Source organism: Nylanderia fulva, unplaced genomic scaffold (assembly GCF_048542155.1).
Source record: "Nylanderia fulva isolate GAGA-0341 unplaced genomic scaffold, ASM4854215v1 Scaffold16, whole genome shotgun sequence".
In the NCBI taxonomy this organism is placed as follows: domain Eukaryota; kingdom Metazoa; phylum Arthropoda; class Insecta; order Hymenoptera; family Formicidae; genus Nylanderia; species Nylanderia fulva.
The window spans coordinates 2,451,024-2,475,442 of record NW_028189835.1 but is presented as its reverse complement, the minus strand read 5'-3'; the positions used below and the strand labels follow the sequence as shown (position 1 = coordinate 2,475,442).

The 24,419-nt window shown below is 32.1% G+C and overlaps 3 protein-coding genes, 1 long non-coding RNA gene and 1 other non-coding gene across 15 annotated transcripts; 2 read left to right on the top strand and 3 right to left on the bottom strand.

The window, feature by feature from the left end:
• The first annotated feature begins 149 nt into the window (after positions 1 to 149).
• On the top strand, positions 150 to 18,594 carry LOC114940233 (uncharacterized). 7 transcript variants are annotated; one of them, XR_014924279.1, is made up of 5 exons: positions 150 to 373; positions 649 to 874; positions 1,996 to 2,273; positions 3,271 to 4,738; positions 6,899 to 7,563. It is a non-coding gene; the product is annotated as an uncharacterized LOC114940233 (long non-coding RNA). The 7 variants fall into 7 exon arrangements; XR_003821404.2 differs by lacking the exons at positions 3,271 to 4,738; positions 6,899 to 7,563 and adding exons at positions 9,906 to 10,077; positions 15,460 to 18,594 and having other exon boundaries at positions 151 to 373; XR_014924280.1 differs by lacking the exon at positions 3,271 to 4,738 and having other exon boundaries at positions 153 to 373; positions 6,899 to 6,980; positions 7,045 to 7,553.
• LOC114940230 (cyclin-dependent kinase-like 4) lies at positions 1,012 to 8,725 on the bottom strand. Of its 5 annotated transcripts, none has more exons than XM_085480788.1 (6): positions 8,459 to 8,725; positions 4,536 to 4,725; positions 2,764 to 3,111; positions 1,988 to 2,254; positions 1,574 to 1,732; positions 1,012 to 1,494 (listed from the first exon to the last, which is right to left on the bottom strand). In XM_085480788.1, the coding sequence occupies exons 1-6, from the start codon at positions 8,524 to 8,526 to the stop codon at positions 1,312 to 1,314; spliced, it is 1,215 nt and encodes a 404-aa protein (XP_085336914.1). In that variant the 5' UTR covers positions 8,527 to 8,725; the 3' UTR covers positions 1,012 to 1,311. The 5 variants fall into 5 exon arrangements, with proteins under 5 accessions (XP_085336914.1, XP_029170613.1, XP_029170616.1 ...); XM_029314780.2 differs by having other exon boundaries at positions 1,012 to 1,449; XM_029314783.2 differs by lacking the exon at positions 8,459 to 8,725 and adding an exon at positions 7,006 to 7,263 and having other exon boundaries at positions 1,012 to 1,449.
• LOC114940224 (uncharacterized) lies at positions 9,101 to 20,835 on the bottom strand. Its single transcript, XM_085480789.1, is given in 15 exon segments — positions 9,101 to 10,036; positions 10,224 to 10,294; positions 10,563 to 10,717; positions 10,814 to 10,890; positions 11,044 to 11,385; positions 11,567 to 11,973; positions 12,064 to 12,678; positions 12,786 to 13,615; positions 13,969 to 14,224; positions 14,545 to 14,990; positions 15,099 to 15,347; positions 15,521 to 15,797; positions 16,680 to 17,014; positions 17,485 to 17,759; positions 20,517 to 20,835. Coding segments are annotated over 14 exon segments (4,386 nt in total). The 5' UTR covers positions 17,649 to 17,759; positions 20,517 to 20,835; the 3' UTR covers positions 9,101 to 9,874.
• A 335-nt stretch (positions 20,836 to 21,170) lies between these two features.
• On the top strand, positions 21,171 to 21,242 carry TRNAC-GCA (transfer RNA cysteine (anticodon GCA)). The gene has a single exon. It is a non-coding gene; the product is annotated as a tRNA-Cys (tRNA).
• Positions 21,243 to 21,879: 637 nt separating this feature from the next.
• LOC114940236 (uncharacterized) lies at positions 21,880 to 24,119 on the bottom strand. Its single transcript, XM_029314787.2, has 5 exons — positions 23,896 to 24,119; positions 23,439 to 23,788; positions 23,087 to 23,358; positions 22,730 to 22,961; positions 21,880 to 22,645 (listed from the first exon to the last, which is right to left on the bottom strand). The coding sequence occupies exons 1-5, from the start codon at positions 23,928 to 23,930 to the stop codon at positions 22,473 to 22,475; spliced, it is 1,062 nt and encodes a 353-aa protein (XP_029170620.1). The 5' UTR covers positions 23,931 to 24,119; the 3' UTR covers positions 21,880 to 22,472.
• Positions 24,120 to 24,419: the final 300 nt, after the last annotated feature.

Here is a 24,419-nt window from a genome sequence, read left to right as displayed (position 1 = left end):
AAAGATTTGTTCCGTTTGTTCTAAAATTTACCTATCAAAGTAGATTCTCTTTGCTCAACCAATCAGGATAAAAGGAATAAAGTGTCCTGATTGGTCAATCAAGTGCTTCACCGAATGAGTAGATTTTCGAACGCAACCAAAACAGCAAATACTTCTTTTATTTTGATTGGTCAATCAAACGATATACGTAAAATTTACGTTATTTTACGTAGAAAAACGACAGATGAGTTTCGATCGGATTTTAAAAGACCGATTTGTTATATAATAAATCGTTTGAAAAAATAATCCGTGTATTATTTGAGAATAATTCTACGATTTGAATCTATTGACGAGTGTAAATCGTTCAAGCATTTTCGCTAATCGCTATATACAGGTTAGTATTTATTTAGTATTATAGATTTTTGTCGATAAAAATATTAATTATATTATTTATATGTATCTTGGTTTCTTTTCTCATTATAAATTATTTTTTTTTATATTTCTGTATATTTTTTTATTATTAATCTTATTAAGAGAGAGATTGTATATTGCATCATGTGTTACAATTTATTATAAATACATTCATAATTGAATCAAAGAATTATTTTTCGATCCTGGATGCTTTATTTTATATATTTTGCATTAAAAGGAATCTATGTATTTTTTCAGATATAGTAGAGCGAAAGTAAATGTGAAGGTGAACAACTATTGCATGATAAAAAATGCAATCGCCTAATGTAAAAAAGTCATTTATACAAAAGAGCGTCACCTACTACGTCATGTTACCACTAATCGTAGGACTTCACATAGGTTGGTTTAAATTTCAACAAAGTTATGTGCCAGTGGATGAAAGACATGAGCATCCTTTAATGAAATTATATAAGAAGTATACTACGTAAGAATATATGCATATTAATCCTCTTGTTATTAATAATGTCATTTATTCATCTTTTTAAATTGTTGAATAGTAGATCTATTTGTCTTTTTTATGCTGTTGTTTCTTTTAAAATCGAGGTGTTTTGATTAAGGTAAAACATTCTATAGTTGAAGCGGCAACTTTGAAGTTGCTTCTATCTTACTAACAATATACCAAAAATAAATTTCTTATTTTATATCAAACTTTTATTGTAAGAGATATACATAAATTGCACGCGTTTACTTCTATATATTAACAGAAAATCAAAATCTAAAGGAAAAAGTTCTTAAACTCTGAGTAAAATGTGCAAATATAAATAAAAGGATAACAATCATTTTGATAGAATTCTATAAATTAATGTGAACATTCTTAAAAAGCTTAGGAAAATATATGTACAATCACAGAGGAGATTAGATTTAGCCTCTTATAGTAGGTAGGTGGTCGAAATTTTGTTGATGTATAGAAGAGCTCTTCGGTCGATTTTCACTGTGGCTATGAACAGAAGGGCCAGCCTTAGGTAACTGCGGTAATATCATTTGACTGTAATTAGTATTCTGTAAATATAAACACATGTTTTTTATCTCAATCTCCTTTTTTTCCTATTTAAATTTAATATTATGTAAATATTATCCAGTTTATATTTTATGAAAATGTTTTATTCTTTCTTATTAAACTTACCCGAGAACGTTCTCGGTATTTTTTAAGTTTTTCAAACTCTTCCGTCTCGACGTCCGGCATTTTAAAATGAAAATTGTCAAAGTAAGAGTGTCGCAACAATTGTTCACATGTCCACCTTTCATTTGGATCTTTATCCAAACATTTTCTCAGGAAATCCAACTGTCAACAGATTTATACGATAATTACTTGAAATAATCTGAATATATGTATATGTATTTTTGATTTATATAATTATTTCGATTGACGAATACATTTGAACTCTTTACAGATATGTACACATTACATGATATTTTTCTGAAATTTTGAGTAATAACTTTTGAATTTTTTTACTCAAAATTTCTGCTTGATATTGATTAATATTTTTTTATTATTTATTCTATTTTGCATTTCCTGAAACAAATTTGTTGCCATTACCTGTACAGGACTATTATTTCCACGGGGTAGAGCGTCTTCGAGAGGAGTAAGTGTTTGCGGTGTTGGAAGAGTAATGCCGGTAAAGAATTCGTTCTGCTGAAAGATAGCCATGTGTCGTGGTAAGAGATCGCCCAGCGTTCTTCTTATTAAATACAACTGATCTACATCGGATTTGCCCGGCCATAATGCTTCGCCCCGTATTAATTCCGCAAACACGCAACCGATCGCCCAGACGTCGACCGGAGTCCCGTATTGTGTGTCTCCGACCTGTTCCGGAAGAAAACACGTAATTAAAACAAAATTTATTTTATTTAAAATTGAGAGTCTTCATCGTTCAACTTTTATTCTGTAAAATATCTCAAATAAGCAACTTGAGAAATGTATACAAGGCGTTTCAGAACTGGAGGAAGTTTTTAATAGCAGATTCCTGGTATCATTTGGAGACGATTTTTCCTCAGCGAAAATGTCGAGGAAGGTATCATTTTTTTAATGTTTCCAAATTTTAAAATCATGTATCTTTGTAACTAAGCCTTAAATCAAAATTCTATTAAAGTAAATTTTACCTGAAATCAACTAAAAAATGTAGTTTTGTTAATAATTTATTTTTACAAGGCTTAGTTTACAAAAAAAGCTTTTATTTTCAATCGTTTATAACTCGAAAATTATTGGTGCCTGGATATTTTCGCCGAGGAAAAATCGTCTCCAAATCGCCTCAAGAATCTCCCATTAATAAGTGATACAGTAAGTCTGGGACACCCTGTATATGCGATATTTACCAATAATTCAGGTGCTCTGTACCACCTGGTCGCGACATACTCCGTATAGTTTTCACCAGGACTGAGCATTCGCGCGAACCCAAAATCGCATAATTTGACCACGCCTTCGGAGGTGATGAGGATGTTTTCCGGCTTCACGTCTCTGTGAACGCATCCGAGGCGATGGCAATAAGCGACACCCTGCAAAATTTGCCAGGTGATCTGCCTGGTCGTGAGATCCGGGCAGCCGCTAGGGTACTTCTCCATCTCGTGCAAAAGTGTGTTCTCGCAATATTCGAATACTAGATGTAACTTCCTCTTCCGTCTGAAGACTTCTAGTAAGTTCACCAGGTTCGGGTGCTTGAGATTCTATATAAAAGAGAAGTGATTAATTCTCCTAATTTCGTAGGCTGATTAGTAGTCTTGGCGTGTTCCTGTTAACTCTTCTTCTTCTTCTTCTTTTATTTTTTCATCTTTTATTACTTGACCCCGATCTTAAAATAATCTATATTGTATTCATAATTGCAGACTTCCTTTGCATAAGGTATCAGGAAGAAATTTTAGAATGCTGTTTATTTCTAAAAGGACATCCTGGTGTAATTACGAGTATGCACTTTTGTCGAGAAGGGAACAGCCTTGAAGCGAAATGTCAAAATGTCGCGGGGGCTTCGAGGAACCTATTTGAATGTGCATATGTTTGGCGGTGAACCCACGCTGATGATCGTAACGATAAAGTTAGGTCGGTAAAGACCACAACACGCCAAGATATTGACCGCCACCCGGTATTGACCGTTGGCTACTTCTCGCAACCAGTGTGTTGCACTTGTGTATGCGAGCTTCTTATCGCATAAATAAGAACGTAACTTCCTCCACACGTGAGATGGTACTCAATTGTTCCGTAGTTTTAATTCTATCGCAAACGATGGTCTCCAGAAGACGATAGAAGAAATTTCATTAAATGTGTAAATCGATTTTCTCAGTCATATTTCGTAATCTATTTGTGAATTTTTTCTTTTTTTTATATATAATTGAATTTACAATATATTTCACGATAAGGATATTAGTAAAAAAATAGATATAGAATATTTTATGAATATATTTACATTCAATATAAGTTTATTAATAATTCTTAGATGGCCGAAATTATCGAAACTGACCATCATTCTAACTATAGATCAGAACGAGCGGTCACGGAGGTCGTTCACCTCGCACGAATGTGACCCTCGGCGAACTTAGTTATTCTATCGTGGATTGATCGTGCGGAAAACTTCGAAAATTATGTATATTGGCTTTTTTTATTTTTTTAAGTGATTTTTAGAGTTAGTTTTTAGATTATTTATTTATGGTATTATATTAGAGATTTTTTTAGTCACTTTTGCTAGCTTGATAGAAAAAAATGACAAGAATTTTTCGGTTTTATATTGATAATTGATAAATTGCAATTATAAAAGATATTTTGCAATTGCAATTTATATCATTTTATTATAAAATCCAGATTGTAATTTTTTTTAAATTTTTTAACATCTTAATATTAGTTTTTTATCATAAGTATAAAATTGATCTATAACTCGTCATAAGTATAAATTGATCTATAACTCGAAGGAGTTTAGTGATCATTTAAATTTGAAAAAGCCTTTATTATTGATCTTTTATCGATTATTTTCAACTACGTTCTAGTATTGTCTTATCAATCATATACCTTCAATTGACATCGTGACATAAGAGAAGTCTCTTTAAATTCCTTTTAGTAGTATTTATAAAAACTGCAATGATCATTAAAGATAAAAACTGACCTTTAACAGACGTATTTCCCGGAGCGCGATCTTACGTATTAGAGGATCATCTTCGGTCTGCTGAAACTTCTTGACAGCCACCAGTTTTCCAGTTTGCCGATCCCTACACTGGAAGACAACTCCGTAGCTACCCTCGCCGAGACGTGCCAGACGTTCATAACGTTCCATGGCTTTGCTCGGCGCCCGGCCCCTATGCACAAGAAGTATTTCTCAATATTATTAATGAATTTAATTAAAATTCAAACGTGTTCAACGAAAAGAATGTCATCGGGCACATAAGCATTTTTTTTTAAATTCGGAAAAATTTTTTCTTCGCAATTCGAGAAAAGCCAAAATTGTCACAATATTATGTCAAAAATTAAGATATGCCTCGCCTTGTATTTTATTTTTTTAAAGCATTTAATTTTAATTGAATATTTTATTAAGAGTGCAAAATTTATTTAATATTTATGCAAAATGATTTTTATTGTTTTTGAGAGTACAAAATCGATCAGTTTTTTTTCAATGTTCTCGAGTACCCACTTTTTATATTTGGCAAGGCATGGTAACGATGTCAATTGTTGCGTAAAGAGCATAGTTTCACGAGGAACGGTACCAGTTAGACTGTCTCTATCCCGATGGATGACCGGGGGTCAAGCTGCCCCACAAGTTTTGCTTTATTCGAACCCTACCCTTTAGCGCAGACGCGGCAGACCAGACTTGCGAATGCGTTACTTGATATAATACCGATCCAAAATAATAATATCGGTACATGATGTTTCGGTATTGCACTCGTTATTTTTGATTATTAACTGAATAATGATTTATTCTCCAATGAAAGCAGCTGTAATAAAAGCTTGATAGAATCTCAGATGTAATAGAAATTGATATTCCAAAGAAGAAGGAAAAAATTTACTCGCCAAATGAATGCTTTTTAATTTTTAATATACAATCAAAGAAGGTATTGATTTATCACAAATAATATCACGAACTAGCATGATTGAATAAACTCCTTATATATATATGAATGCGTTATTATTTAGCTATATTAAAATTAATAAAAAACTTTTGATGGAATATTGAGAAGCTATGATTCCATTATACATATTTAAAAAAATAAATATTTAAAATGTAGAATAGAATTTTTCTTACAAAGAATTTTTATCAAGAAAATTGATTTTAAAAAGAAGGATATTTTTTTATACAATAATATTAACAATTCTATTTTCATTCATAAGGCTGCATAATTTTTAATTATCTTGCGACATATCTAAAGTGTCTGATCTCAACAGTTACTATCAGAAAACAATTTTGTTTCTTCTAAATATCATGTTTACTGAACAATTTAAAAATACATTGACAGCTGTTAATCACCTTTTCAAGAATATTTATTTCGTACAATTTATTTTAATATTATTTTTATAACATAATTGTATTTATTTAATATTAATATTCATATGGATCTTCTCTACAATTATTTGAGGAGGTTACTGACTTAATTTAAAATATCTTACCACTGTGGTATGCATTGTCGATAGTTTGCAAACCTTATGTCGTTTATCATATTGACGCGATCGCGTACGTATGTACCATAATTTTGAATAAAATAAACTATATGGATCAATTTTGAAAATTAATTGATGCATTCGGATGCGTACTATAATGAAAGTAAATCGACAAACAGAAATATGCCAGCTATGCCAGGTTATTAAAGTTATGACATGTTAAACTGCTAAATTCACGAAAGCGTGCTTTGTTTTATTAAAAATTGCAATTATAAGAGTAGAATAAACTTTAATTATCTTTATTTTCTTAAAAAAACCTCAAATTAATACTGAACTATTAAGTAAATAATTTTCGATATACTGATCTTGTATTTTAAAAATATGTTTTACTTTTAAAACATTATTTGTCATAAACTTAAAGTTCAGAAAGAAGTATAGAATATTATAGAGCATTCTTTTATTTTTTTCTTCAAAAAAAAAAAATATGAGATGTAGAATAAATTTTAATTATTTTTATTTTCTAAAAAAAACCTCAAATTGATACTGGAATTATTAAGTAAATAATTTTCTATATACAGATTTTGTATTAAAAATATATTTCACTTTTAGAACATTATTTGTTTGTGTATAAGCTTAAAGTTGAGAAAGAAAGTATAGAATATTATAGAGAGCATTCTTTTATTCTTTTCTTCAAGAAAAATGTGAAAATACAAATAAATAATTTAATCGAACATTTATGTACAATATATATGATTTTTTTCAAGAAGCTTTCGTATATAAAAAATAGAGATAAATAGATAAAATAAACTTATCTATATATAATTTTTTAACTCGTATTCTGAAGATTCGATAAAAGAATAATGCAACTTGACGTACAAGTTTCAGTGAATATCTGATGACAAGCGTGACATTTCGATGAAGAGAAAGAAAAACAGAAAAAGAGAAAGCAAGGAGGAAAGAGGTGAAACAAAACAATTAATACGTACAAAAACCCAAGAATGGAATTCATGAAATACTCTTGCCAGATCACCCTCGTTGGAGAACATGCCGGACAGTACTAATACGTTGAAGAACTGCTGCTTTACGTTAATGTTCAACTTCTTGATTATTGACAATCGATATTACGCTCGACGAGTATGCGTCTATATATTCTGACCGTGAAAGAGGTCAAAATGTTCCTGACTGTTGGACAAACTCTTTCTATAGCGTTCATTGTATAAGTTACGCAATGTAAAGCACGAAAACATCCGGAAGACGTAAGACTTTGGGATTATCTGTGAGGAATGTAAATAGCCACTGCTATTTGCAGTAATGTTCCCGCTTAATTTACTGCTTTAATTTTATTCTGTTATATTTATTTTATTAAAATTGCTAGGAAAGCTTAAATTATTAAAATAATCAATAAAATTACAGGGAAAGCTTTACATATATTATTAATACTCTTTGTTTTTTTTTATCACACGAGTATATATATTAGAAAATTTCATAAACTATAAAATAGTGGAGCAAAAGTATAAGCAAAATATACACATATAATAAAATATTATATATGTAAAATATAAGAAAATATAAAATATATATAAAAGTATTCTTTTTATTTTTTATGAAATTATTTTGGTAGAAGATCACGAAAAGTATTTTGAAAGTAGTCTGTTCCCGCATATAGAATAGAAATTATTATTATAATAATTAATACAAATTTAAAGATTAAAATGCAATTCTAAGTATAACTGAAAAATGTAAATTCGAAAGATTCTTTTTTTATTCTCTGTTATTTATGAGAGGATAGATTTAGTATACCTTTATATATGAGAAATATTAACAAAGTTTATCATTAATCATTAAAGACAGCGATTCTCTACATTATATATGTAATGTTATAATTATTTAACTGTGACAAAAAATTATCATAGATGTAGATTATCATTATTGAGATACATCAGACACTTTACATATATCGCGAGACAATTAACAATTATGCAAAATTGTGAATGAAAGTAGAATTGTTAATATTATTATATAAGAGATAAAATATCCTGATTTTTACAATCAATTTTCTTGACAAAAATTTCTTGTAAAAAAATTTTATTCTACGTTTTAAATATAATAATTAACGAACGATCCAGGATAAAATTTTCAATTGTATTCGATTGGAATTATTCGGAACATTTCTTTGAATTTCGCGAGAATCGTAAGACAGAAAATCTCTTTTCGGAATCTTAAAAGGTGATTAGAGAATCGACCCTAATGAACTAAATGTCAAACGATCAAGACACCTAAATACTATGTTTACGTGAAAGATCTGTGTCGACGAGATTAGAACAATTGGATACTAGAACGTAGTCAGATAAATATCGAAAAATACATTCGAGAAGATAGATATTTTAATTGATTTGCTTAGAATATTGAGATGTGTTTTGACATTAATAAAATGTTTACCTTCTTGGTAGCAACGGCAGTGTGCTACCGAATAGCCAGAGCTTCCTATCTTGGAGCCATTTGTCCATTCGAAGGCTTCTTCACAGGAATTTCGGGCTACGAAGAAAATAATATTCGCGCTGCAACCTGATGAACAGCATCGTGGACTCGACAAGTCGCGTTGACATTGTTGACGCAGTCTATTTCCGAACTAGCGTGACTTTGGTAGAGAAACGTGCGTCCTTTTTGCCTGAAACCACGTCGACCGACTGATCGATAATCCTTTGAGCCAACCCTTTTGATATTCGTCGCCACTTGCTTTCCCTTTAATTTGATTGATTTGTATGTACCTGCTGGAAAACAGTCTCGCTCGAGAAAGTATCGCATTCAAATCTCAAAATATATTTAATATACATATACAAATAATTTATATAATTTTATAGACAATTTATTAGATAATTATCATATTTTCTATTGTTGCTAAAAAAATAAAATTATAGATTACTATAATACAATTATTCAGTATATAAGTAAACTATATTTAACATCTTTGTACTATTTCTATATTATTTTTTATATAATTTTTAAATATTTCATATAATTTTTTTATGTTAAATTTTCGAGGATACAAAATGGAAAGTGCATAAAAAGATGAAATTAATATTGAGTCATTCATTCATTTTATTTAAAATATTATTTTACATACACCTAAAAAGTTCAAGAGAGAAAAAGAAACATTATGAATCAGATGTATAGTTTATTATAAATAAAATTTGTTGCTTAATTTTACATATCTTAGCAAAAAAACTCATAATAAATTTGAGTCAGTACAGCATTTAATAAAACTTTGTTCTCTTCTTAATCATAACAAGTCGGTTACAGAAAGTAGAAGATCTTTATACTATCTATACACTGCTTGCTCAGGTACAAGAAAATATAACCATCCTTACTCATGTAAAATATACAAATTATATAATACAAATTGTACAAATTAATTTAATAACATGCACAATTAGTGAAAAATTTATTTTTTATTTTTTATTATTGACAAATTTTTATTCTGTCTGGCAGTTTCGAGATTTTCATATATTATTTTTGTGCGTCAAGCAAATTTGCCTAGGAAGAATTATTGGATTTAAAGAATATATATATATATATAGATCAAAGTTTTTTTTATAGTGGACAATATCTAAAATAGAAAACTTTTACGAAAGAAAAATTATTCACAAATAGCAATTATTCTCTATATTTGTTTATAGAGTAGAGAAACATAAAAAGTTCTCTGCTTTTAAAAGCATATTTCTTTTTCTATATGCACCCAAAAATCAATTCTCGACATATATCTATTTTTTTAAACGTTTATACATTTTTTATGTTTTTTTCGCAAGTTATTATTTATTAATCGTCATATTAAGAGAAGAGTGATATTTAAAATGTTTATACGCTTTTTGCATTTCTTCTTGTGCAGGATGATTTGGATTTCTCGTCGTCTTGAGTTTCGCCCCTTACGGTGAACGTAACGAAATATTTTTTGGTACGATCTAATTTCTCAGTCGGAAGAGCGATCACCTGTTTTTCCTCTCCATGCGTCACTTCTACCTAAAGGAAAAGGAAAAAGAGAACGTCACACATGAAACTTTGTAAGTTATTTGTTTTAATCACAAAGTAATTAATTACTTAAATTTCTATCGAGCAATATATATGTTTACTTTTTCTATTGTCTCGTATGATACGTAGCTACTGATTTACGAGATTTTTGTATGTGTTTTATTAATTTTATTTATACCGTCATGTGCCCTCTGCCGCGACTTTCTATCTTCGGAAGATGTTCCGCTCGTTCTGGGACGTCTCCACCTACTGCAATTATAATCTACATTCACACTACAGAAACTGACTCTTCGCGGGCTGTACATACATATAGACAGCTAAGACTTTAAAAATTAAAGTGATTTAATATTTTTTAGCAACCTAGCTATGCAAGAAAACAATACAAATGTTTTCTTTAATTAAAGAAAAAAAATAGTACAGTGTATAAATAATTATAAATTCAAACACACATATCACAAAATATATCACATGTACAGAAGCAATTACGTGCTTGAAGTATGTAATTAAATTTACTTACGATACGTGTACACTGGAATAGAGGTGTAAGCGCTGGTCGCGTGATGGCAACGATGAGTCTTTTGCGTGCATTGCTTAGCTTCAGTGCAAAAATCCGGCGTGGTCGGTCTTCCCTGTAATCTTCTCAGTTGTTCGTACAGGAATGCTTCGAATTGTCTGATAATGATGAATTAAATCATATACGAATTAGAATTATAATTATTAATTTTAAATATCCAACATTCTATATAAACTTATTTAATTCGACAATACCTGAACGTTAACGGCTGATCGTATTTTGCGACGCCAAGAGTGGGTCCAGACATGCCTGATCTGTTGAAAGCTTCCACCTAAAAACAATAACTATCTGCAAAAATCTCATGAGATAGTAATCATATAATATTTTGACAATATTGATAGAGCAACATTAACTTTTCCCAATCAGAATAGATTGATTACATAATATATTTTTAATATTAATTAATAAAATAAGTACACCTGACCTGCCTCTTCACCAGAACATGCTCGTTCGCTCTACCATGACGAATCTGCAACCTCTTCAGTTCCATTAGTTGGAAAAAGATCTTCCTTTCCAGGTAATAACGACGCAGACTAATTTGCACGTCTCTCGTGATGGTTTCCATGTTGAGAGCTTGCTGTTTCGCCGTGTTTGGGCAGCATCTTGCGTTTCGTCTCCGTGGAATTCTCGACACTCTCGGGCTCGGTTCTATCCCGCTGTCTCTACCTCCGCTGTCGCGACGTTGTTTCCGCCAGAATCGTTCTCGATGGACGTTCTGATCCGAATTCTCGATCGTAACTAACCGGCTACTAGTGGTCGATTGCACCTGATAACAGTAATACGTCGATTAACATCAATTAGATATCATTTAAATAAAGATTATTAAATAAATAGGGTCAACAATTTTTTCCAAAAAGAAGAAATTTAGAAATAATTCGATCAATTTGACAATTCGAATAGGAATTAATAGATGTAAATTAATAGATGTCTTTTTTTTTAGAGATTACCTGAGGCAAAGAGTCAATCCTGGCGGTTCTAGATACGCCTAAAGTCGTGCTAGGAGTCTCTTCCTCGCTCGTACTTGGCAAAACTCGCATAACACCAATTTCGTTGTCTTCCTCGTGCTCAGTATCGCGCTCCAGTGTATCCTCTCCGAGCGCTCGTCTGATTTCCCGTTCAACAGCCTCGTCCTCGTCCCATTCTGGACTATCTATCACTGCGACTATCGCACGCTGGTCCGGCGAGCACTCTTCCGAACTTTCAAACAGATGTTTCTTCATTAATGTACTCGAGGAAGACCTTCCTGTCCTCGTGTTCCTTCCCGTGGACGGTCTCGAGCGTCTCGTTTTTACCGGCTTCAAGGATTTTGGAGAACTTGAGGAACTATCATCGACGTAACGAGAATCTTTACCCCCTAAAATCTTGATCCGTTAGACAAACCTTTGTTTGTTGGAAACAAATGTTTCGCATATTTCAAAGTATGTAATATATATATTTGACTTACTTGTTTCAATCTCTGGTCCTTCTCTGGCGTCTGATCCCTTAACATTCTCCGATTTCTTATCCTGAGGCGTTCTTCCTGGAGAAAGACTTTTCTCTACATTTACTGAGTCCATTGATGATATCCCCATAGATTTTTCATCGTATTTCAAATCTTCATTCTCCTTTGATTCGGTCGATTCAGAACTTTTTTTAGTGACTATTTTCTCTACCTGTTTTGTCTCGCCTTCTTCCTCACCAATTAAATCTGCAGTTTTATCTTTTGAATCACTCGTAGTTTTTTGTACCTCTGATTGTTTCGATGTCTTTGATTTCTCATCATCCGATGAAGTCTTTTTTATGGCAGTTTCTCTGTTCTCCTCTTGTTTCGAATCTTCGGAAATAGATTTTTCGCCCGCATTCATGGTATGCTCCACTGCAATAGATTCTTGAGGAAGGTCTTTCTGATCCGAAACAGATTTCTTAGCGGTTTTTACTTCATTTTTAGGACTGTCCTTCTTGTCGAAATCTTCAGTAGCATCAGGTTCGATACTCAAACAGGATGATTTATCTGGTATTTTGTCCTCGCTTTTTTGCTTTTCGTCGCTCGGTGTTACGACCTCGGAAGTATCTAACTTGCCTGAAAGATGACTATAGCCAGTGTCAGGCAAACATAGATTTATATTAAATGCATTCACAAATTTTGTACCTTTTTCGCAATATCCGATCTTGATTTAACTAACTTACCTTGCGTCTTCTCACTCGTTTCTTTGGCTCTTCCGTCCTTATCTTGGGTCTCGTCAACAATTCGGGAATCTTCTTGCGTCGCTTCTTGTATTCTTTCTTCATTTTTCAAAGCAACATCTCTGGAAGTTTCCTTTGTCACCTCTGTCTCTATCGTTGTCTTCTTCAAAACGTCATCATAACTAATCTCTTTCGTTGTTTCTAACGTTGATTTCGGGGTGTCGGGCATTTGATCCTTGTGAACCATCGCCGTGACGATCACTCGTTCTACAGTTTCCTGACTGGTGCTATCCGTCGCGTCTCTGCGATATCGAGATTCTATTATCCTCTCATCAACTTCGTCCTCTAACTCTTTTATCGCCGTGCTTTTTTCTTTCTTATCGGGCGATTCTTGATCCACTATATTTTCATCGGATATTCTCGATTTGGATCTGGACGTCTTCTTAGAGCTACGTTTGTGCATTTTAGTCAGCTTTGTCTTCTTCGTGCATTCTTTAGGTGTTTTCGATCTTCTTCCGGATACCACCTTTTCGCTTTTCTTTTCCAGCGATTTCTTCACCACGATTACTTCTAAGCTGTCGTCACTTACACTTTGATCGTCGTCGTCTTCTTCCTTCTTCGAGGTGTCTTTCGCTGCCGTTTCGTTAGAGCTCTTACTCGTGTCCTTTCTTGCTTTTTGCTGCATTCTCTCCTCATTTTCATCGTCATCGTGAGAATAGTCGCAGCTATCAGTTTCGGTCGACGAATCTGAATATTCCTGTTTGTGACTCATTGATACTCTTCTGCTTCGTTTTCTTCGGAAATTACGCTCGTTGTTGCCATCATCGTCGTATCTATCGATTTAAGTACAATTTAAGTAAATTTAGTATTTTATTGCAATACAATGCGATTTTATAATTAATACGAGGAGGTTTAAAAAGCAATTCTTTTTCTCTCTCTCTCTATCTTTATTTTTTCCTTCCTTCTTCTATTTGTCTTTTTATATTTTATCTCCGGAAAAATTCTTTGGAAAATAAATCTATCAAATATATCGACATTCTAAAAAATGTTAATTAAAATATTGAAAATTTTATTTTCTTAATAACTTGTAAATGAGAGAAAAGAATTTGTCACGTTGTTCTTTATTATGATGCTCCTTCGTATTATTTTGCATTGCATTGATAAGATATTATTCGTATCGTTTTACCGCGAGGATTCGCTTCTAGCTCTCCTCTCATCTTTCTTTGAGGACACCTTTGATAGTCGCACTTCCTCTTCGCTGAAACTTCGACTATCCCGACGAGCAAGCTTCTTCGAATTACTCTTCCGCCGCGTTCTTCTTTCTATCCATCGTTCCTCGTAGTAGAGCTCGGGATGTCTGTGTCCTCGACCCTTTCTACAAGGACTACTGTCGCTCGCGGAGCTACTCTCGTTATGTTTCATTCGAAACTTTGCTGTGAAAACTAAAATCGTCCAATGATTTATTATTTATTTTGTATATTTTTTTTTATATACATTATTTGTTATTTTTTATTTTATTATGAAAAGCAATATATTACTAAATATTATAAAGACAATACATGAATATATATTAAAATATATTAATATATTTTACTATCGTACATAATTTTTTATAATGTATAAAGAAAATATTCACGTTATAAAGAGTCTGATAAAAAATATTTAATATAATAATAAATTTTGCAGCAATTAATTTAAATTTAATTTAAAAAATTGTTTCTCAACCAGATTTATCAAATATCTACATTGTACCTAATCTGACCTTTGCTCGGTGCGGTTTTATGCGCCCTCAACTGTTGCGCCGTGCTACCACCATGCATCTGGATTAATTTCGCGCAATCTCGGTATCCTCTGTAGAGAGCCGCGTCCAGGGGGGTCATCGAGTTGCCTTTGCTGGTCCGGAGAACAGCGTTGATTCTCGCGCCGTGATCCAAAAGGATCTTGCACGCGTCCAAATAGCCGTGCAAGGCCGCGACGTGGAGAGGCGTCTTGCCATCATGAGTAGCGACATCCAGTGTACTCGGTCTTCTCTTGGTCAGCCACTTTATCAACTCGATTCTACCGGATGCGACGGCCTCGTGTCCGATCCCCGTACCTCGTACGGTTCTCGCGTGAAGCGAACCACCATGTTGACTCAGGATCTTCAAGGTTTCCAACTGGCCCTTAGCCGCGGCGCAAAGTGCCGGTCCTGGAAAGAGAAATTAAATTCTCTTCGAAACTAATACTCTTTTAATTATGTCATTTGGAGAAAAACGTATCATTGGAAGAAGACCGATTGTGCGAATAAAGATTATCCGTAACTTTTCGCAATCTTACGTTCTACCCTTTCGATCCTGACGATTGGCGTCTGCTCCGAGTTTAAGAATAAGTGCGGTGGCATCAGCGTGACCCAAAGTGGCGGCGTAGTGTAACGCGGAGCAACCGTTATCGTCCACATGATCGGGATGAGATCCGCACAAGTTGACCAACGCTTCCACGCATCTCGCGTGGCCCCGGGAAGCCGCGCAATGAAGGGCTGTTAGTCCATCTTTGTCCGACGTGCCCGCGGCCGCCGACCCTCCGGCTCTGAATGATAGAAAGATCAATAAGTTATCTTATATCGTTCAGGATCGAAGATCTAAAATAATATAATTTTCGCAAGAGAGGGTTAATTAATTAATCTCTCGATTTTTTCCAGACTTCTGTCAAAGATCTGGAACTGGTCTATGGAAAACTATTTATGATGACTAGTCGTCTACCTTGCCAGAGCCAATATGGCCTCCACGCTACCCGCGCTCGCCGCCCACAAGATCGGCTGTCGTCCATCCTCGTCCTTCGCGTTTACATCCGCTCCGAATTCCAGGAGCGTTTGCAGCACCTTCAAGCCGACCTTTTTGGGAACCGCGAGCTCGGCTGTTGCGGCCGCACCGCAACATTGGGCAGCGTAATGAAGCGGAGAACCACCGCGTAAATCGGGTGTCGAAGGTTGCGCACCAGCTGCCAAAACTAATCGAGCGCACTCCGCTTCTCCGCAGACTGAAAATTATTTTTATATCAATTATTATTTTGTAAGATATTTTAAAGACTTTGCGAAAGGAGAGAAAATATAAAAGGATAACAGTGACGGTGCTGTCGCTCGTAAGAGTTTTCCTTTAGTTTTTTAATATCAATTTTTCTTCGGTATCGCGAGCTAAATTAAAAATATAATATAAATTTCATTTGAAATATATTAGCTTAGGATTAAGCGATTGTTTCGATCTTAGTCTCTTACGCAAACGATGCAATTTATTTAGGACACGGTGTTCCCTTTTAGAAGGTCAAATTGTCCGCGGTCGTATATTAAACTCCCTTAGGTGACGGGTGAAATGCAGAGCGCATATCATTCCCTCCGATCTTCGGGGAAATGATGGCGTGTAGTGGTCAAGTAAGGTCAGTAGGTCGTTCCGGATGACGTCACTTCGGTCTGTTAACGATCACGCGAGAGGACGTATTATCGCGATCATTTTCACAAGTTGTTAGTTTTATTCTCAAATTATTTGTATTCACTATGTAATCCAAATTTACAAATGCATGCAAAAGTATTTCTTTATTTAAAAACTTCGACGGATCTAAAATAGCGGATGTATATAATTTAACGATCAAAAATTTAAAAGAATTGTGAATTATTTTCAGGATCTTATAGAATAATCTTTAAGAAATCGAAATTTGATATCATAAGATAAAAATTATAAAAAATAAGATAAAAATTCCAAGGCAAATTTACACAGTATAATATGGCAATAAATATAAGTCATCCACTATCTTGAAGAACATATATTTGCTACAATGTAAAGTACCGATCTGATGCGGGTTGATTATGATAATTCTTCTGGCATATTTGCCTAGTCTAAATATATCAGATATGAAAGTTAGAAGTACCGGTGGCCCAATGAAGAACGCTATGTCCTTCGTTATCTTTGGCGTTAACATCGGCACCGTTCGCCAAGAGAATCGCGACCAGCTGGGTGTCACCGGCGATAACCGCCAGGTGAAGTGGCGTGTGACCTTCGGCATCCGGGGCGTTCACCAATTCCGGTGCCGCCGCGGCGACCGCACCTCCGGTTCCCGCGTCCATGCAATAATGAAGAGCGTTTCTTAGCGTGCGATCTCTGTAAGCAATCGTTTCCTCCTGTTCCTTCAGTAATCTCAATACTCTCGCTCTGTCGCCCTGTTGACAGGCGTGCATCAAAGGCGTAGCGCCAATGTGTAGAACTCTGAAACAGCGAATGTTTCTCTCTTAAGTGCGAAAAACAAAGAAAACTTTCAGAAAGTCAAAAACTACTTTTGTATGAACTAGCTCAAATAGCAAACTGACGTCATTAAACGTCTAATATAACATCATTCGACGTCAAAATGACGTGTATAACTTTGAAACAGCAAGTGTTTCTCCCTTAAGTACAAAAAACAAAGAAAGTTTTCAGAAAGTCAAAACTACTTTTGTATGAACCAGCCCAAATAGCAAACTGACATCATTAAACGTCAAAATGACGTGAAATGATGTCATTAAACGTCAAAATGAGGTACGCTTGCTACCTGGGAATAAGTGGAACCGTCTTGTATTACCTATCAGCGGCAATCATTTAAATTTCGCGTGGAACGTCAAATAGATTGACTTGCAGATAAAAATAGAGAGGCAAATTTAAGCGGAATCAATATCGAACGACGGTGGACAATACTATATTACTTGTAGGATCTCTTCTTGCGATGATCCTGATGCGATCTGTCCTTCCGATGATTCGAATGCGGTGTCAGTGGGGGCAAGGACACGTCGGCGACACGTTTCGTTCTTTTCTGAGGCTGAGGTTTCTCCTGCGGCTTCTGCGGGATTGGCGGTGTCTTAGTGTCCATGCCCGTCTTTGGCACCTACCCGCGAAGGCATCCTCGGACCTCTCGACGGATCGAAGTCATCGCGTCGAAGAGAACGCCCAATTCTTTTTTACTCGAGTAAAACTATAGGAGCTTACAAGAAATTCATGTAAACATTTTATTGTGAACTTACAGGGTGATACTTTTAAAACTTTAAATGATTATAAGTGCTATATAAGCAGGGTGTAAAATATGTAATTAAGATATATGATAAAGATAGAAGATAATTAACAGTTTTTGATATTATCTGAACGTTTCAAGCAACACGATGCAATAATAAATAGATCTAAGAATGAAAATGAAAATATCGATTTAAATGAGTGCGAGCGCGGAGAAGACAGGTCGCTATGAGATATCTAGTTAGATCCGTATTCTAAAGTGTGTAGCCCCATTAAAGTACGACCCAAATTTTCGATTCTAAATCAAAGTTGACCACGTGGTGAATTGACCAGGTCACTCGCTACCATAGAAACCAATGGTCACAACACGCGGCTACCTCTATAAAGAACCATATAATGACTGATACCACACGGCAAGGTCGCCACGTGTCGAATTCTAATCTTCACTTGGCGTGAATCCTCCCGCGAGCCGTCAAGAAACTGATTACTTAAAATACCAGGCTATTTAACCTCGGTGTATGCATAGCGTGGATCTTATAGCCTCGGCGACGTAAATGGAGTAAAAGTTTTATCATTCCTTTTTCTGAAATCTCCAAATCATTTAACTTCCCTTGCTTGTATAATATGCGTAGATATTTTAGATTATCAAAGTCAAAAATGTGTGTAAATTGTTCTTATTATAAATCAAAATTAATGTTTGTTAAAATTTAATAACACATATGCAAATATTTTTAGATGTTACATAAAAAGAAAGTGTATAGGTATATACTAAGCTTAAAATTTTAATGTGGGTATCTCGCAATTTTTGAAAATTAATTGTGCAATATTTTTTGTACTTTAAATAAGATAAGTTCAGAAAATCTAAACTTTATTTCTAACAAAATTGCAATATGAAGAATGTATAATTATAATTATATTTATCTATGTTTTTTTCCATGAAATTTATATATTACTTATATTTATTTTTATAAATTAAAAATAATTTCTTGATTAATCATCTAAAATTGCAAAAATGTCTGCGCTTATATTATATTTATGTTAGTAGAAAACATTTTACAAGAAGATATACAATAATTGATTGAAATTAATTATAATTACTTTTCACTACAGAACAAACAAAAATTTATTGAATTTTAAGAAATCTGAATTGCAAACAAGCTCCTAAACATTTTTTTTAATTAAAATTTTTTTAATTTTAAAAATAAATATCGCGCGATTAAATTTCAAATTAAAATCTTATTAAAGTAATCCCCTTATTATATAAATTAGCTAAAGAATGTAATTTCGTTAGTCATTATCTTAATTTTTAGTCTTTAATTACTAGGATAAAGAGCATAACTGTCTCACTCTTGGCGCTGAAGAAAAATCGATTCCAGATCGGTTCGAACCTTGGGAAGAGATGTTAGAGATTTCTCGCGCAGTTTGTATATATATATATATATATAATCTCGCGATAAATATATAGATATGTGCAAGGAATTTACACCGTACAATGCGGCGATGACTGGAAATCGTTATTTCGTTGATTCACCATGCCGTCACATCGATCGTTATTGCTCCGTTAATAATTTGCCGAGACCTTCGTACTTCGTGATGTTGCGTCGTTAATATTTAACTGCAACATCTCTGATCCACGTTACATGCACTATATAAATGCATCACGTGTGTGCTTATTGTTTGCGAGATTCGAATTGGCAATCGATCGAAATACGATGCATAAGTTATATGTTATATGTATATATTTGCCGACAAAAGTTAAAAAATAAAATAGCCATCCTCATTCTTAATCCACGAAATATATTTCTTGTGCTTGATACATACACTAAAAAAAATTTATTGAATTTGAACAAATATTTTTATTTCAATACTGCCTAATAAATTATTTATTTGAAACTAATAATATTTATTTGATGTCAGAAAATCCTTTTCCACTCAGATAATATTTGTCTTAAATAAGTGATTTATTATAATAGGCAGTATTGAAATAAATATTTATTAATTTAATATAATCTTTTTCAGTGTACAAATCAGCTAATTAAATGTAATTGATATAATTAATTTTATTTTTTATCGATAAATATATACATAATTTTAAATAGAAATAATTAAATTTATATTACTTCATTATAATGTATTAAAAATATTTCTATTTCTATAAAAGAATAGAAAAATATTTGTTCCCTTAATTACTACATTATTATGTTCAGAAACTTATTGACATTCCAATTTATTAACAAATTAAAAATCTTTATAATTTAAACAGAAAAATTAATTAAAAATAATAAAATAATGTAATTATATTGATGAAAAAAGCATATAAATTTCAGAATATTATATCTCAAATAAAAATAGAGTAACATAATTACAATATAAATAAAGTTATTATATTATGCTATTTTTAATCTTTTGCAGAAAGAGAAAATTATCAATATTTTTTTTAATATTTTGGATATATTAATTAAAATATATGATGAAAGGAAAGAGAAAAGAGAAAGAAGATTTTCTAAACCTATACATTTTTCTTTTAATCTCTGCAATCTTTAAGAGTTAGAAAATAAAGTTATAAAGAAAAAACCTCTTATGCAAGATAAAAAATAGAAATATATTAATGATATTAAATGTAGAGAAAATGCGCGTTAACTTTTATACGATATCAAAGAATATACAAGAATTTAATCGATTGTCGTTCTAGTTATGATATGCAATGTGCATATTTAATTGATGTTCTTACCTTTGCGATACAAATGATGGAACCAGATTGTTATGGAATCGGATTGTTTGCTTATCATTACGAATGGCGCGAGATTTCAAAAAGTCAAAGCTCAGTCAAATGTCAAATGTTGTTCCGACCACGAGGTCCGACTCATTGTGGCAACAGTGAAACGTACCTTTGGAGAGTGGAAAGCGCACTGAATGCTCTGCATTAGCACTTTAGCACGAGTAAGTCAACGTAAGGGTTGCTAGGCAACCACCGCGTCTCACATTCAGTGACGTACCAATAAAAACAAATCTATATATTATCAAGTGCGAGAAAATATATTCGTCGGGTTTTATTCTCTAATTAAAGAAATAAAAATGCTTAGAGAGAGAGACAGAGTACTTTTGAAAAATTTTTTTCAAGGCAAATTTATAAGTTATTAAAATAATTAATGAAAATTACAATTTATTATCTTTTTTATATTTAAAAATTTGTTTACTTTAAAATAAAAAATATTTTTCTAAAAAAGTAGAAAACATGTATTAAAGCAAACATGATGATGATTATTTTGATTAATAAAAATTATTTCAAGATTGCATAATTTTTTTGTATAAATATACTTGATAAATAATTATATATATATTATACACTACCTTAAAAATATGTATCTGACAGCGATAAACAAATGGGGGTATAGCTCAGTGGTAGAGCATTCGACTGCAGATCGAGAGGTCCCCGGTTCAAACCCGGGTGCCCCCTCGCGAAATGTTTTTTGTTTTTATTATACATACTTTTTGAAATTGTATAAATATTTTTTATCAAAATATTGTTTTGTATAATCACTTTTTTTTTAAATATTTTTATATATACCTTATATGTGTATAAAATTCAATTTAATTTGACAATAGATATTATTATTATATTATTTAATTTTCTTACACAAAAATAGGAATAATGAATAAACCTCAATTCGATTTTTATACTTTATTATCAATAAGTTAATTGAAAATTAATAAAATTTGTAACAAATGTTTAATTTTTCTCAATAATTCCGAGTCTATCTTAATGTCTAAAGAAAATATTTGAAAAAAATATTTATTGCTAAAATACAATTTTTTTATTTTTAATTTATATTGTAAAGAAATATATTTGATAAATTTTGTTAAACAGTTGCAGAATTGACTACACAAAAATTACTTATTAATTACAAAAAAATTAATTAGTCCATTAATTGCTCTTCGTCTTTTTTAAAAATATAAAATTATATCCAACAATACAACATTAAGCAAGTATATATATAAAACAATTATAGTAAAATATATAAAAATACTATAAATTTAATTTTGTGCATACTTAGAAATTTAAGATTAGAAAGAAAAAAAATACAAAAAAATACTTCACTTAAGATTATAGCACTTAATATCTCTTTAATTAGAAAACAAATCATATGTGCTATTACAATTTATCCTAATATTGCTATATTATTTGGGTTTGAAATCATTTTTTATATTCTATTGGTAGTGTCAATCTCAGTCTTTCAATGCAATAGCTTTTGTTAATATTAGCACAGATATGAAAACATTAGATATAATTTCTTATAAATCTTGTTCGCCTCACTTTTCTTCTTTCAATTATAATTCTAATTTTTCAACAATTACTATCAATATATAATAATTTTATACGAGTATATCTTAATAGTACTTGGAAGACTTAACAATATAGTCATTTATAAATTTTACATTGTTATGTGCATATAAAAAATAAATCTTATAGAATATATATCCTTTATCATTTATGAATAATAAATGACTATTTTATAAGGCAACTTGTGGAAATTTTATATATATAACTATATATATAAAATCAAATTTTTCAATCAATATCAATCTTATATGCACGCTCATAAATCAAGCCTTATTTGCAGGAGCATTTTGTAATGTATGAGAGATGCTCTAACGTTGTGATTCAAAAAAGATTTCAATATTTGTCTTAAGAAAATCGGTAATATTCTGCAATGTGATTCAGCATATTTTGAAAAGCCGTAGAGAGTGATGTTCCAAATTTCTGTCTCCACAAGTGTCTAGCAATAATATATTGTCCTGAAGTGTGCGTACTTTCTTGAATTTCCTCACAGATTTCAATGGCGCTTTGCCAAATTGTTTCTTAAAATTAATGAGAATGGATAATTTGTACAAAAGCTGTTTATGCAGATAAAAAAATGTATTATTATAGAGAAGAATAATTACCAAGATTGTTGAGAAGTTTATTTTTACCAGGTGGATCAAATTTTTGTAGTTGTTCAATACTGATAATCTTGTATTGCCTTAAACTCTGTAAAGCTTCATAACTGCAGCAGCAAACACGATCGTTTGCTACTATGTAACTTCCTGGTACTGTATGTTTCACAATTTCCTTTAGAGCTTCGTTCACCATGTTACTCTTGTTGACTCCTACTTGTTGTTTGTCAATCTTTTGTGGCTGTAAAACAGGGCAAAAAATTAAATTAAAATTAAATTAAATTAAAATTTATATACTACCTAATATCTATATAATATTATTGGATATAATAAATAAAGTAATAGCAATTACACATTTTCTTGTACCTCTGGTACAGCTTCGATCATATGCAACCATATGCGAGGTGGAATAGCATTCGCTTCCGCAATGCATATAATTGTGTGTGAATTATTATTGCGTTTTTTGGCAGAGTTTAGATCTGGTTGACGCTCCGTCATATAACCACCAGGAAATTCATCCACTATTAATATTGCATCTTCACCGCCTAATAACCAATCCTCTGGATGTTTCTTCACATAGATCGCAGAAACTTCGTCACACCGTTCGTATGTTTTTTTAACTACATGTTTCTTGATATCTGCAATATCACATACATTTGCATCTGCTTCTATGTAATATTTTTTTAATAAACTATAAAATATTTGTATAAATAAGAACCTAAGTGTGAAGCAGTAATTTCGCAGGGAATATTTTGACACCATCCTAGTATCAATTGAAGGCACATTTTCAGATCACATTTGATTCCAAAAAAGAAGGACTTTTCTCTTATTGGAAGCTTTCTCATGCAATCAGGACAGGACCAAATATATTTGTCTATGATTCTTGCAGGATTCCATGTTAAGCTACGTCCATTACAATCCAAATGAGGACAATTGGAAGCTGTACGAATTAGACTCATTTCTTTTAACCAACTGCACAATTCTCCTTCGTGTCCTTTTTGCAACATTGGTCGTACAACAACATCAAATAATCCACCTTCATCGCTAAAACTTTCCAAGTTTCCTGTTCTGTAAAAATTTATATTACAGATCAAACACAACGTTATAAATTGATTTATTTTTATGTAATAAAAAAATATCTAACTGTCAATTTGACATTTCATGATTTTGATTACCTTGCATTTTTATTAACTTTTGTGTTCCTCATCATTAATTCTAAGATAGTAGTATTCAACAGATAACGTAATAACGATAAATAAAAATTTATCCACACTTACATACAAAAAAGTGAACAAAAAAAAAACAATAATTATAAGAAATGCTAACAGGAAAATATATCAAGTTACTACGATGAATCCATTGTTCCGTGTCTGTGTAAAATATGGTGGCGCTTCCTTTCCCCGTGATATAGGCCCAAAACTCAATGCACATGCGCGAAAATGGAGTACTATTTGAAATTGGGCGGAAATAATGAAAGTGTCCCGTATTTATTTTCTAGCTCTTTTCTGTCGAGATTTTTTATCATAAAAAGCATTATGTGCTCCCAATTATCACTTAAAAAATTAAAGCAAATATATAGAAAATTTTTACACAAGATACTTATAATATAAGATTTACAACAGTTTATAAAATATAATAACATATAATATAAAAATTTGGAGAAAAAACGCGGCTAAATTATCGTCAATACATTTGTGGA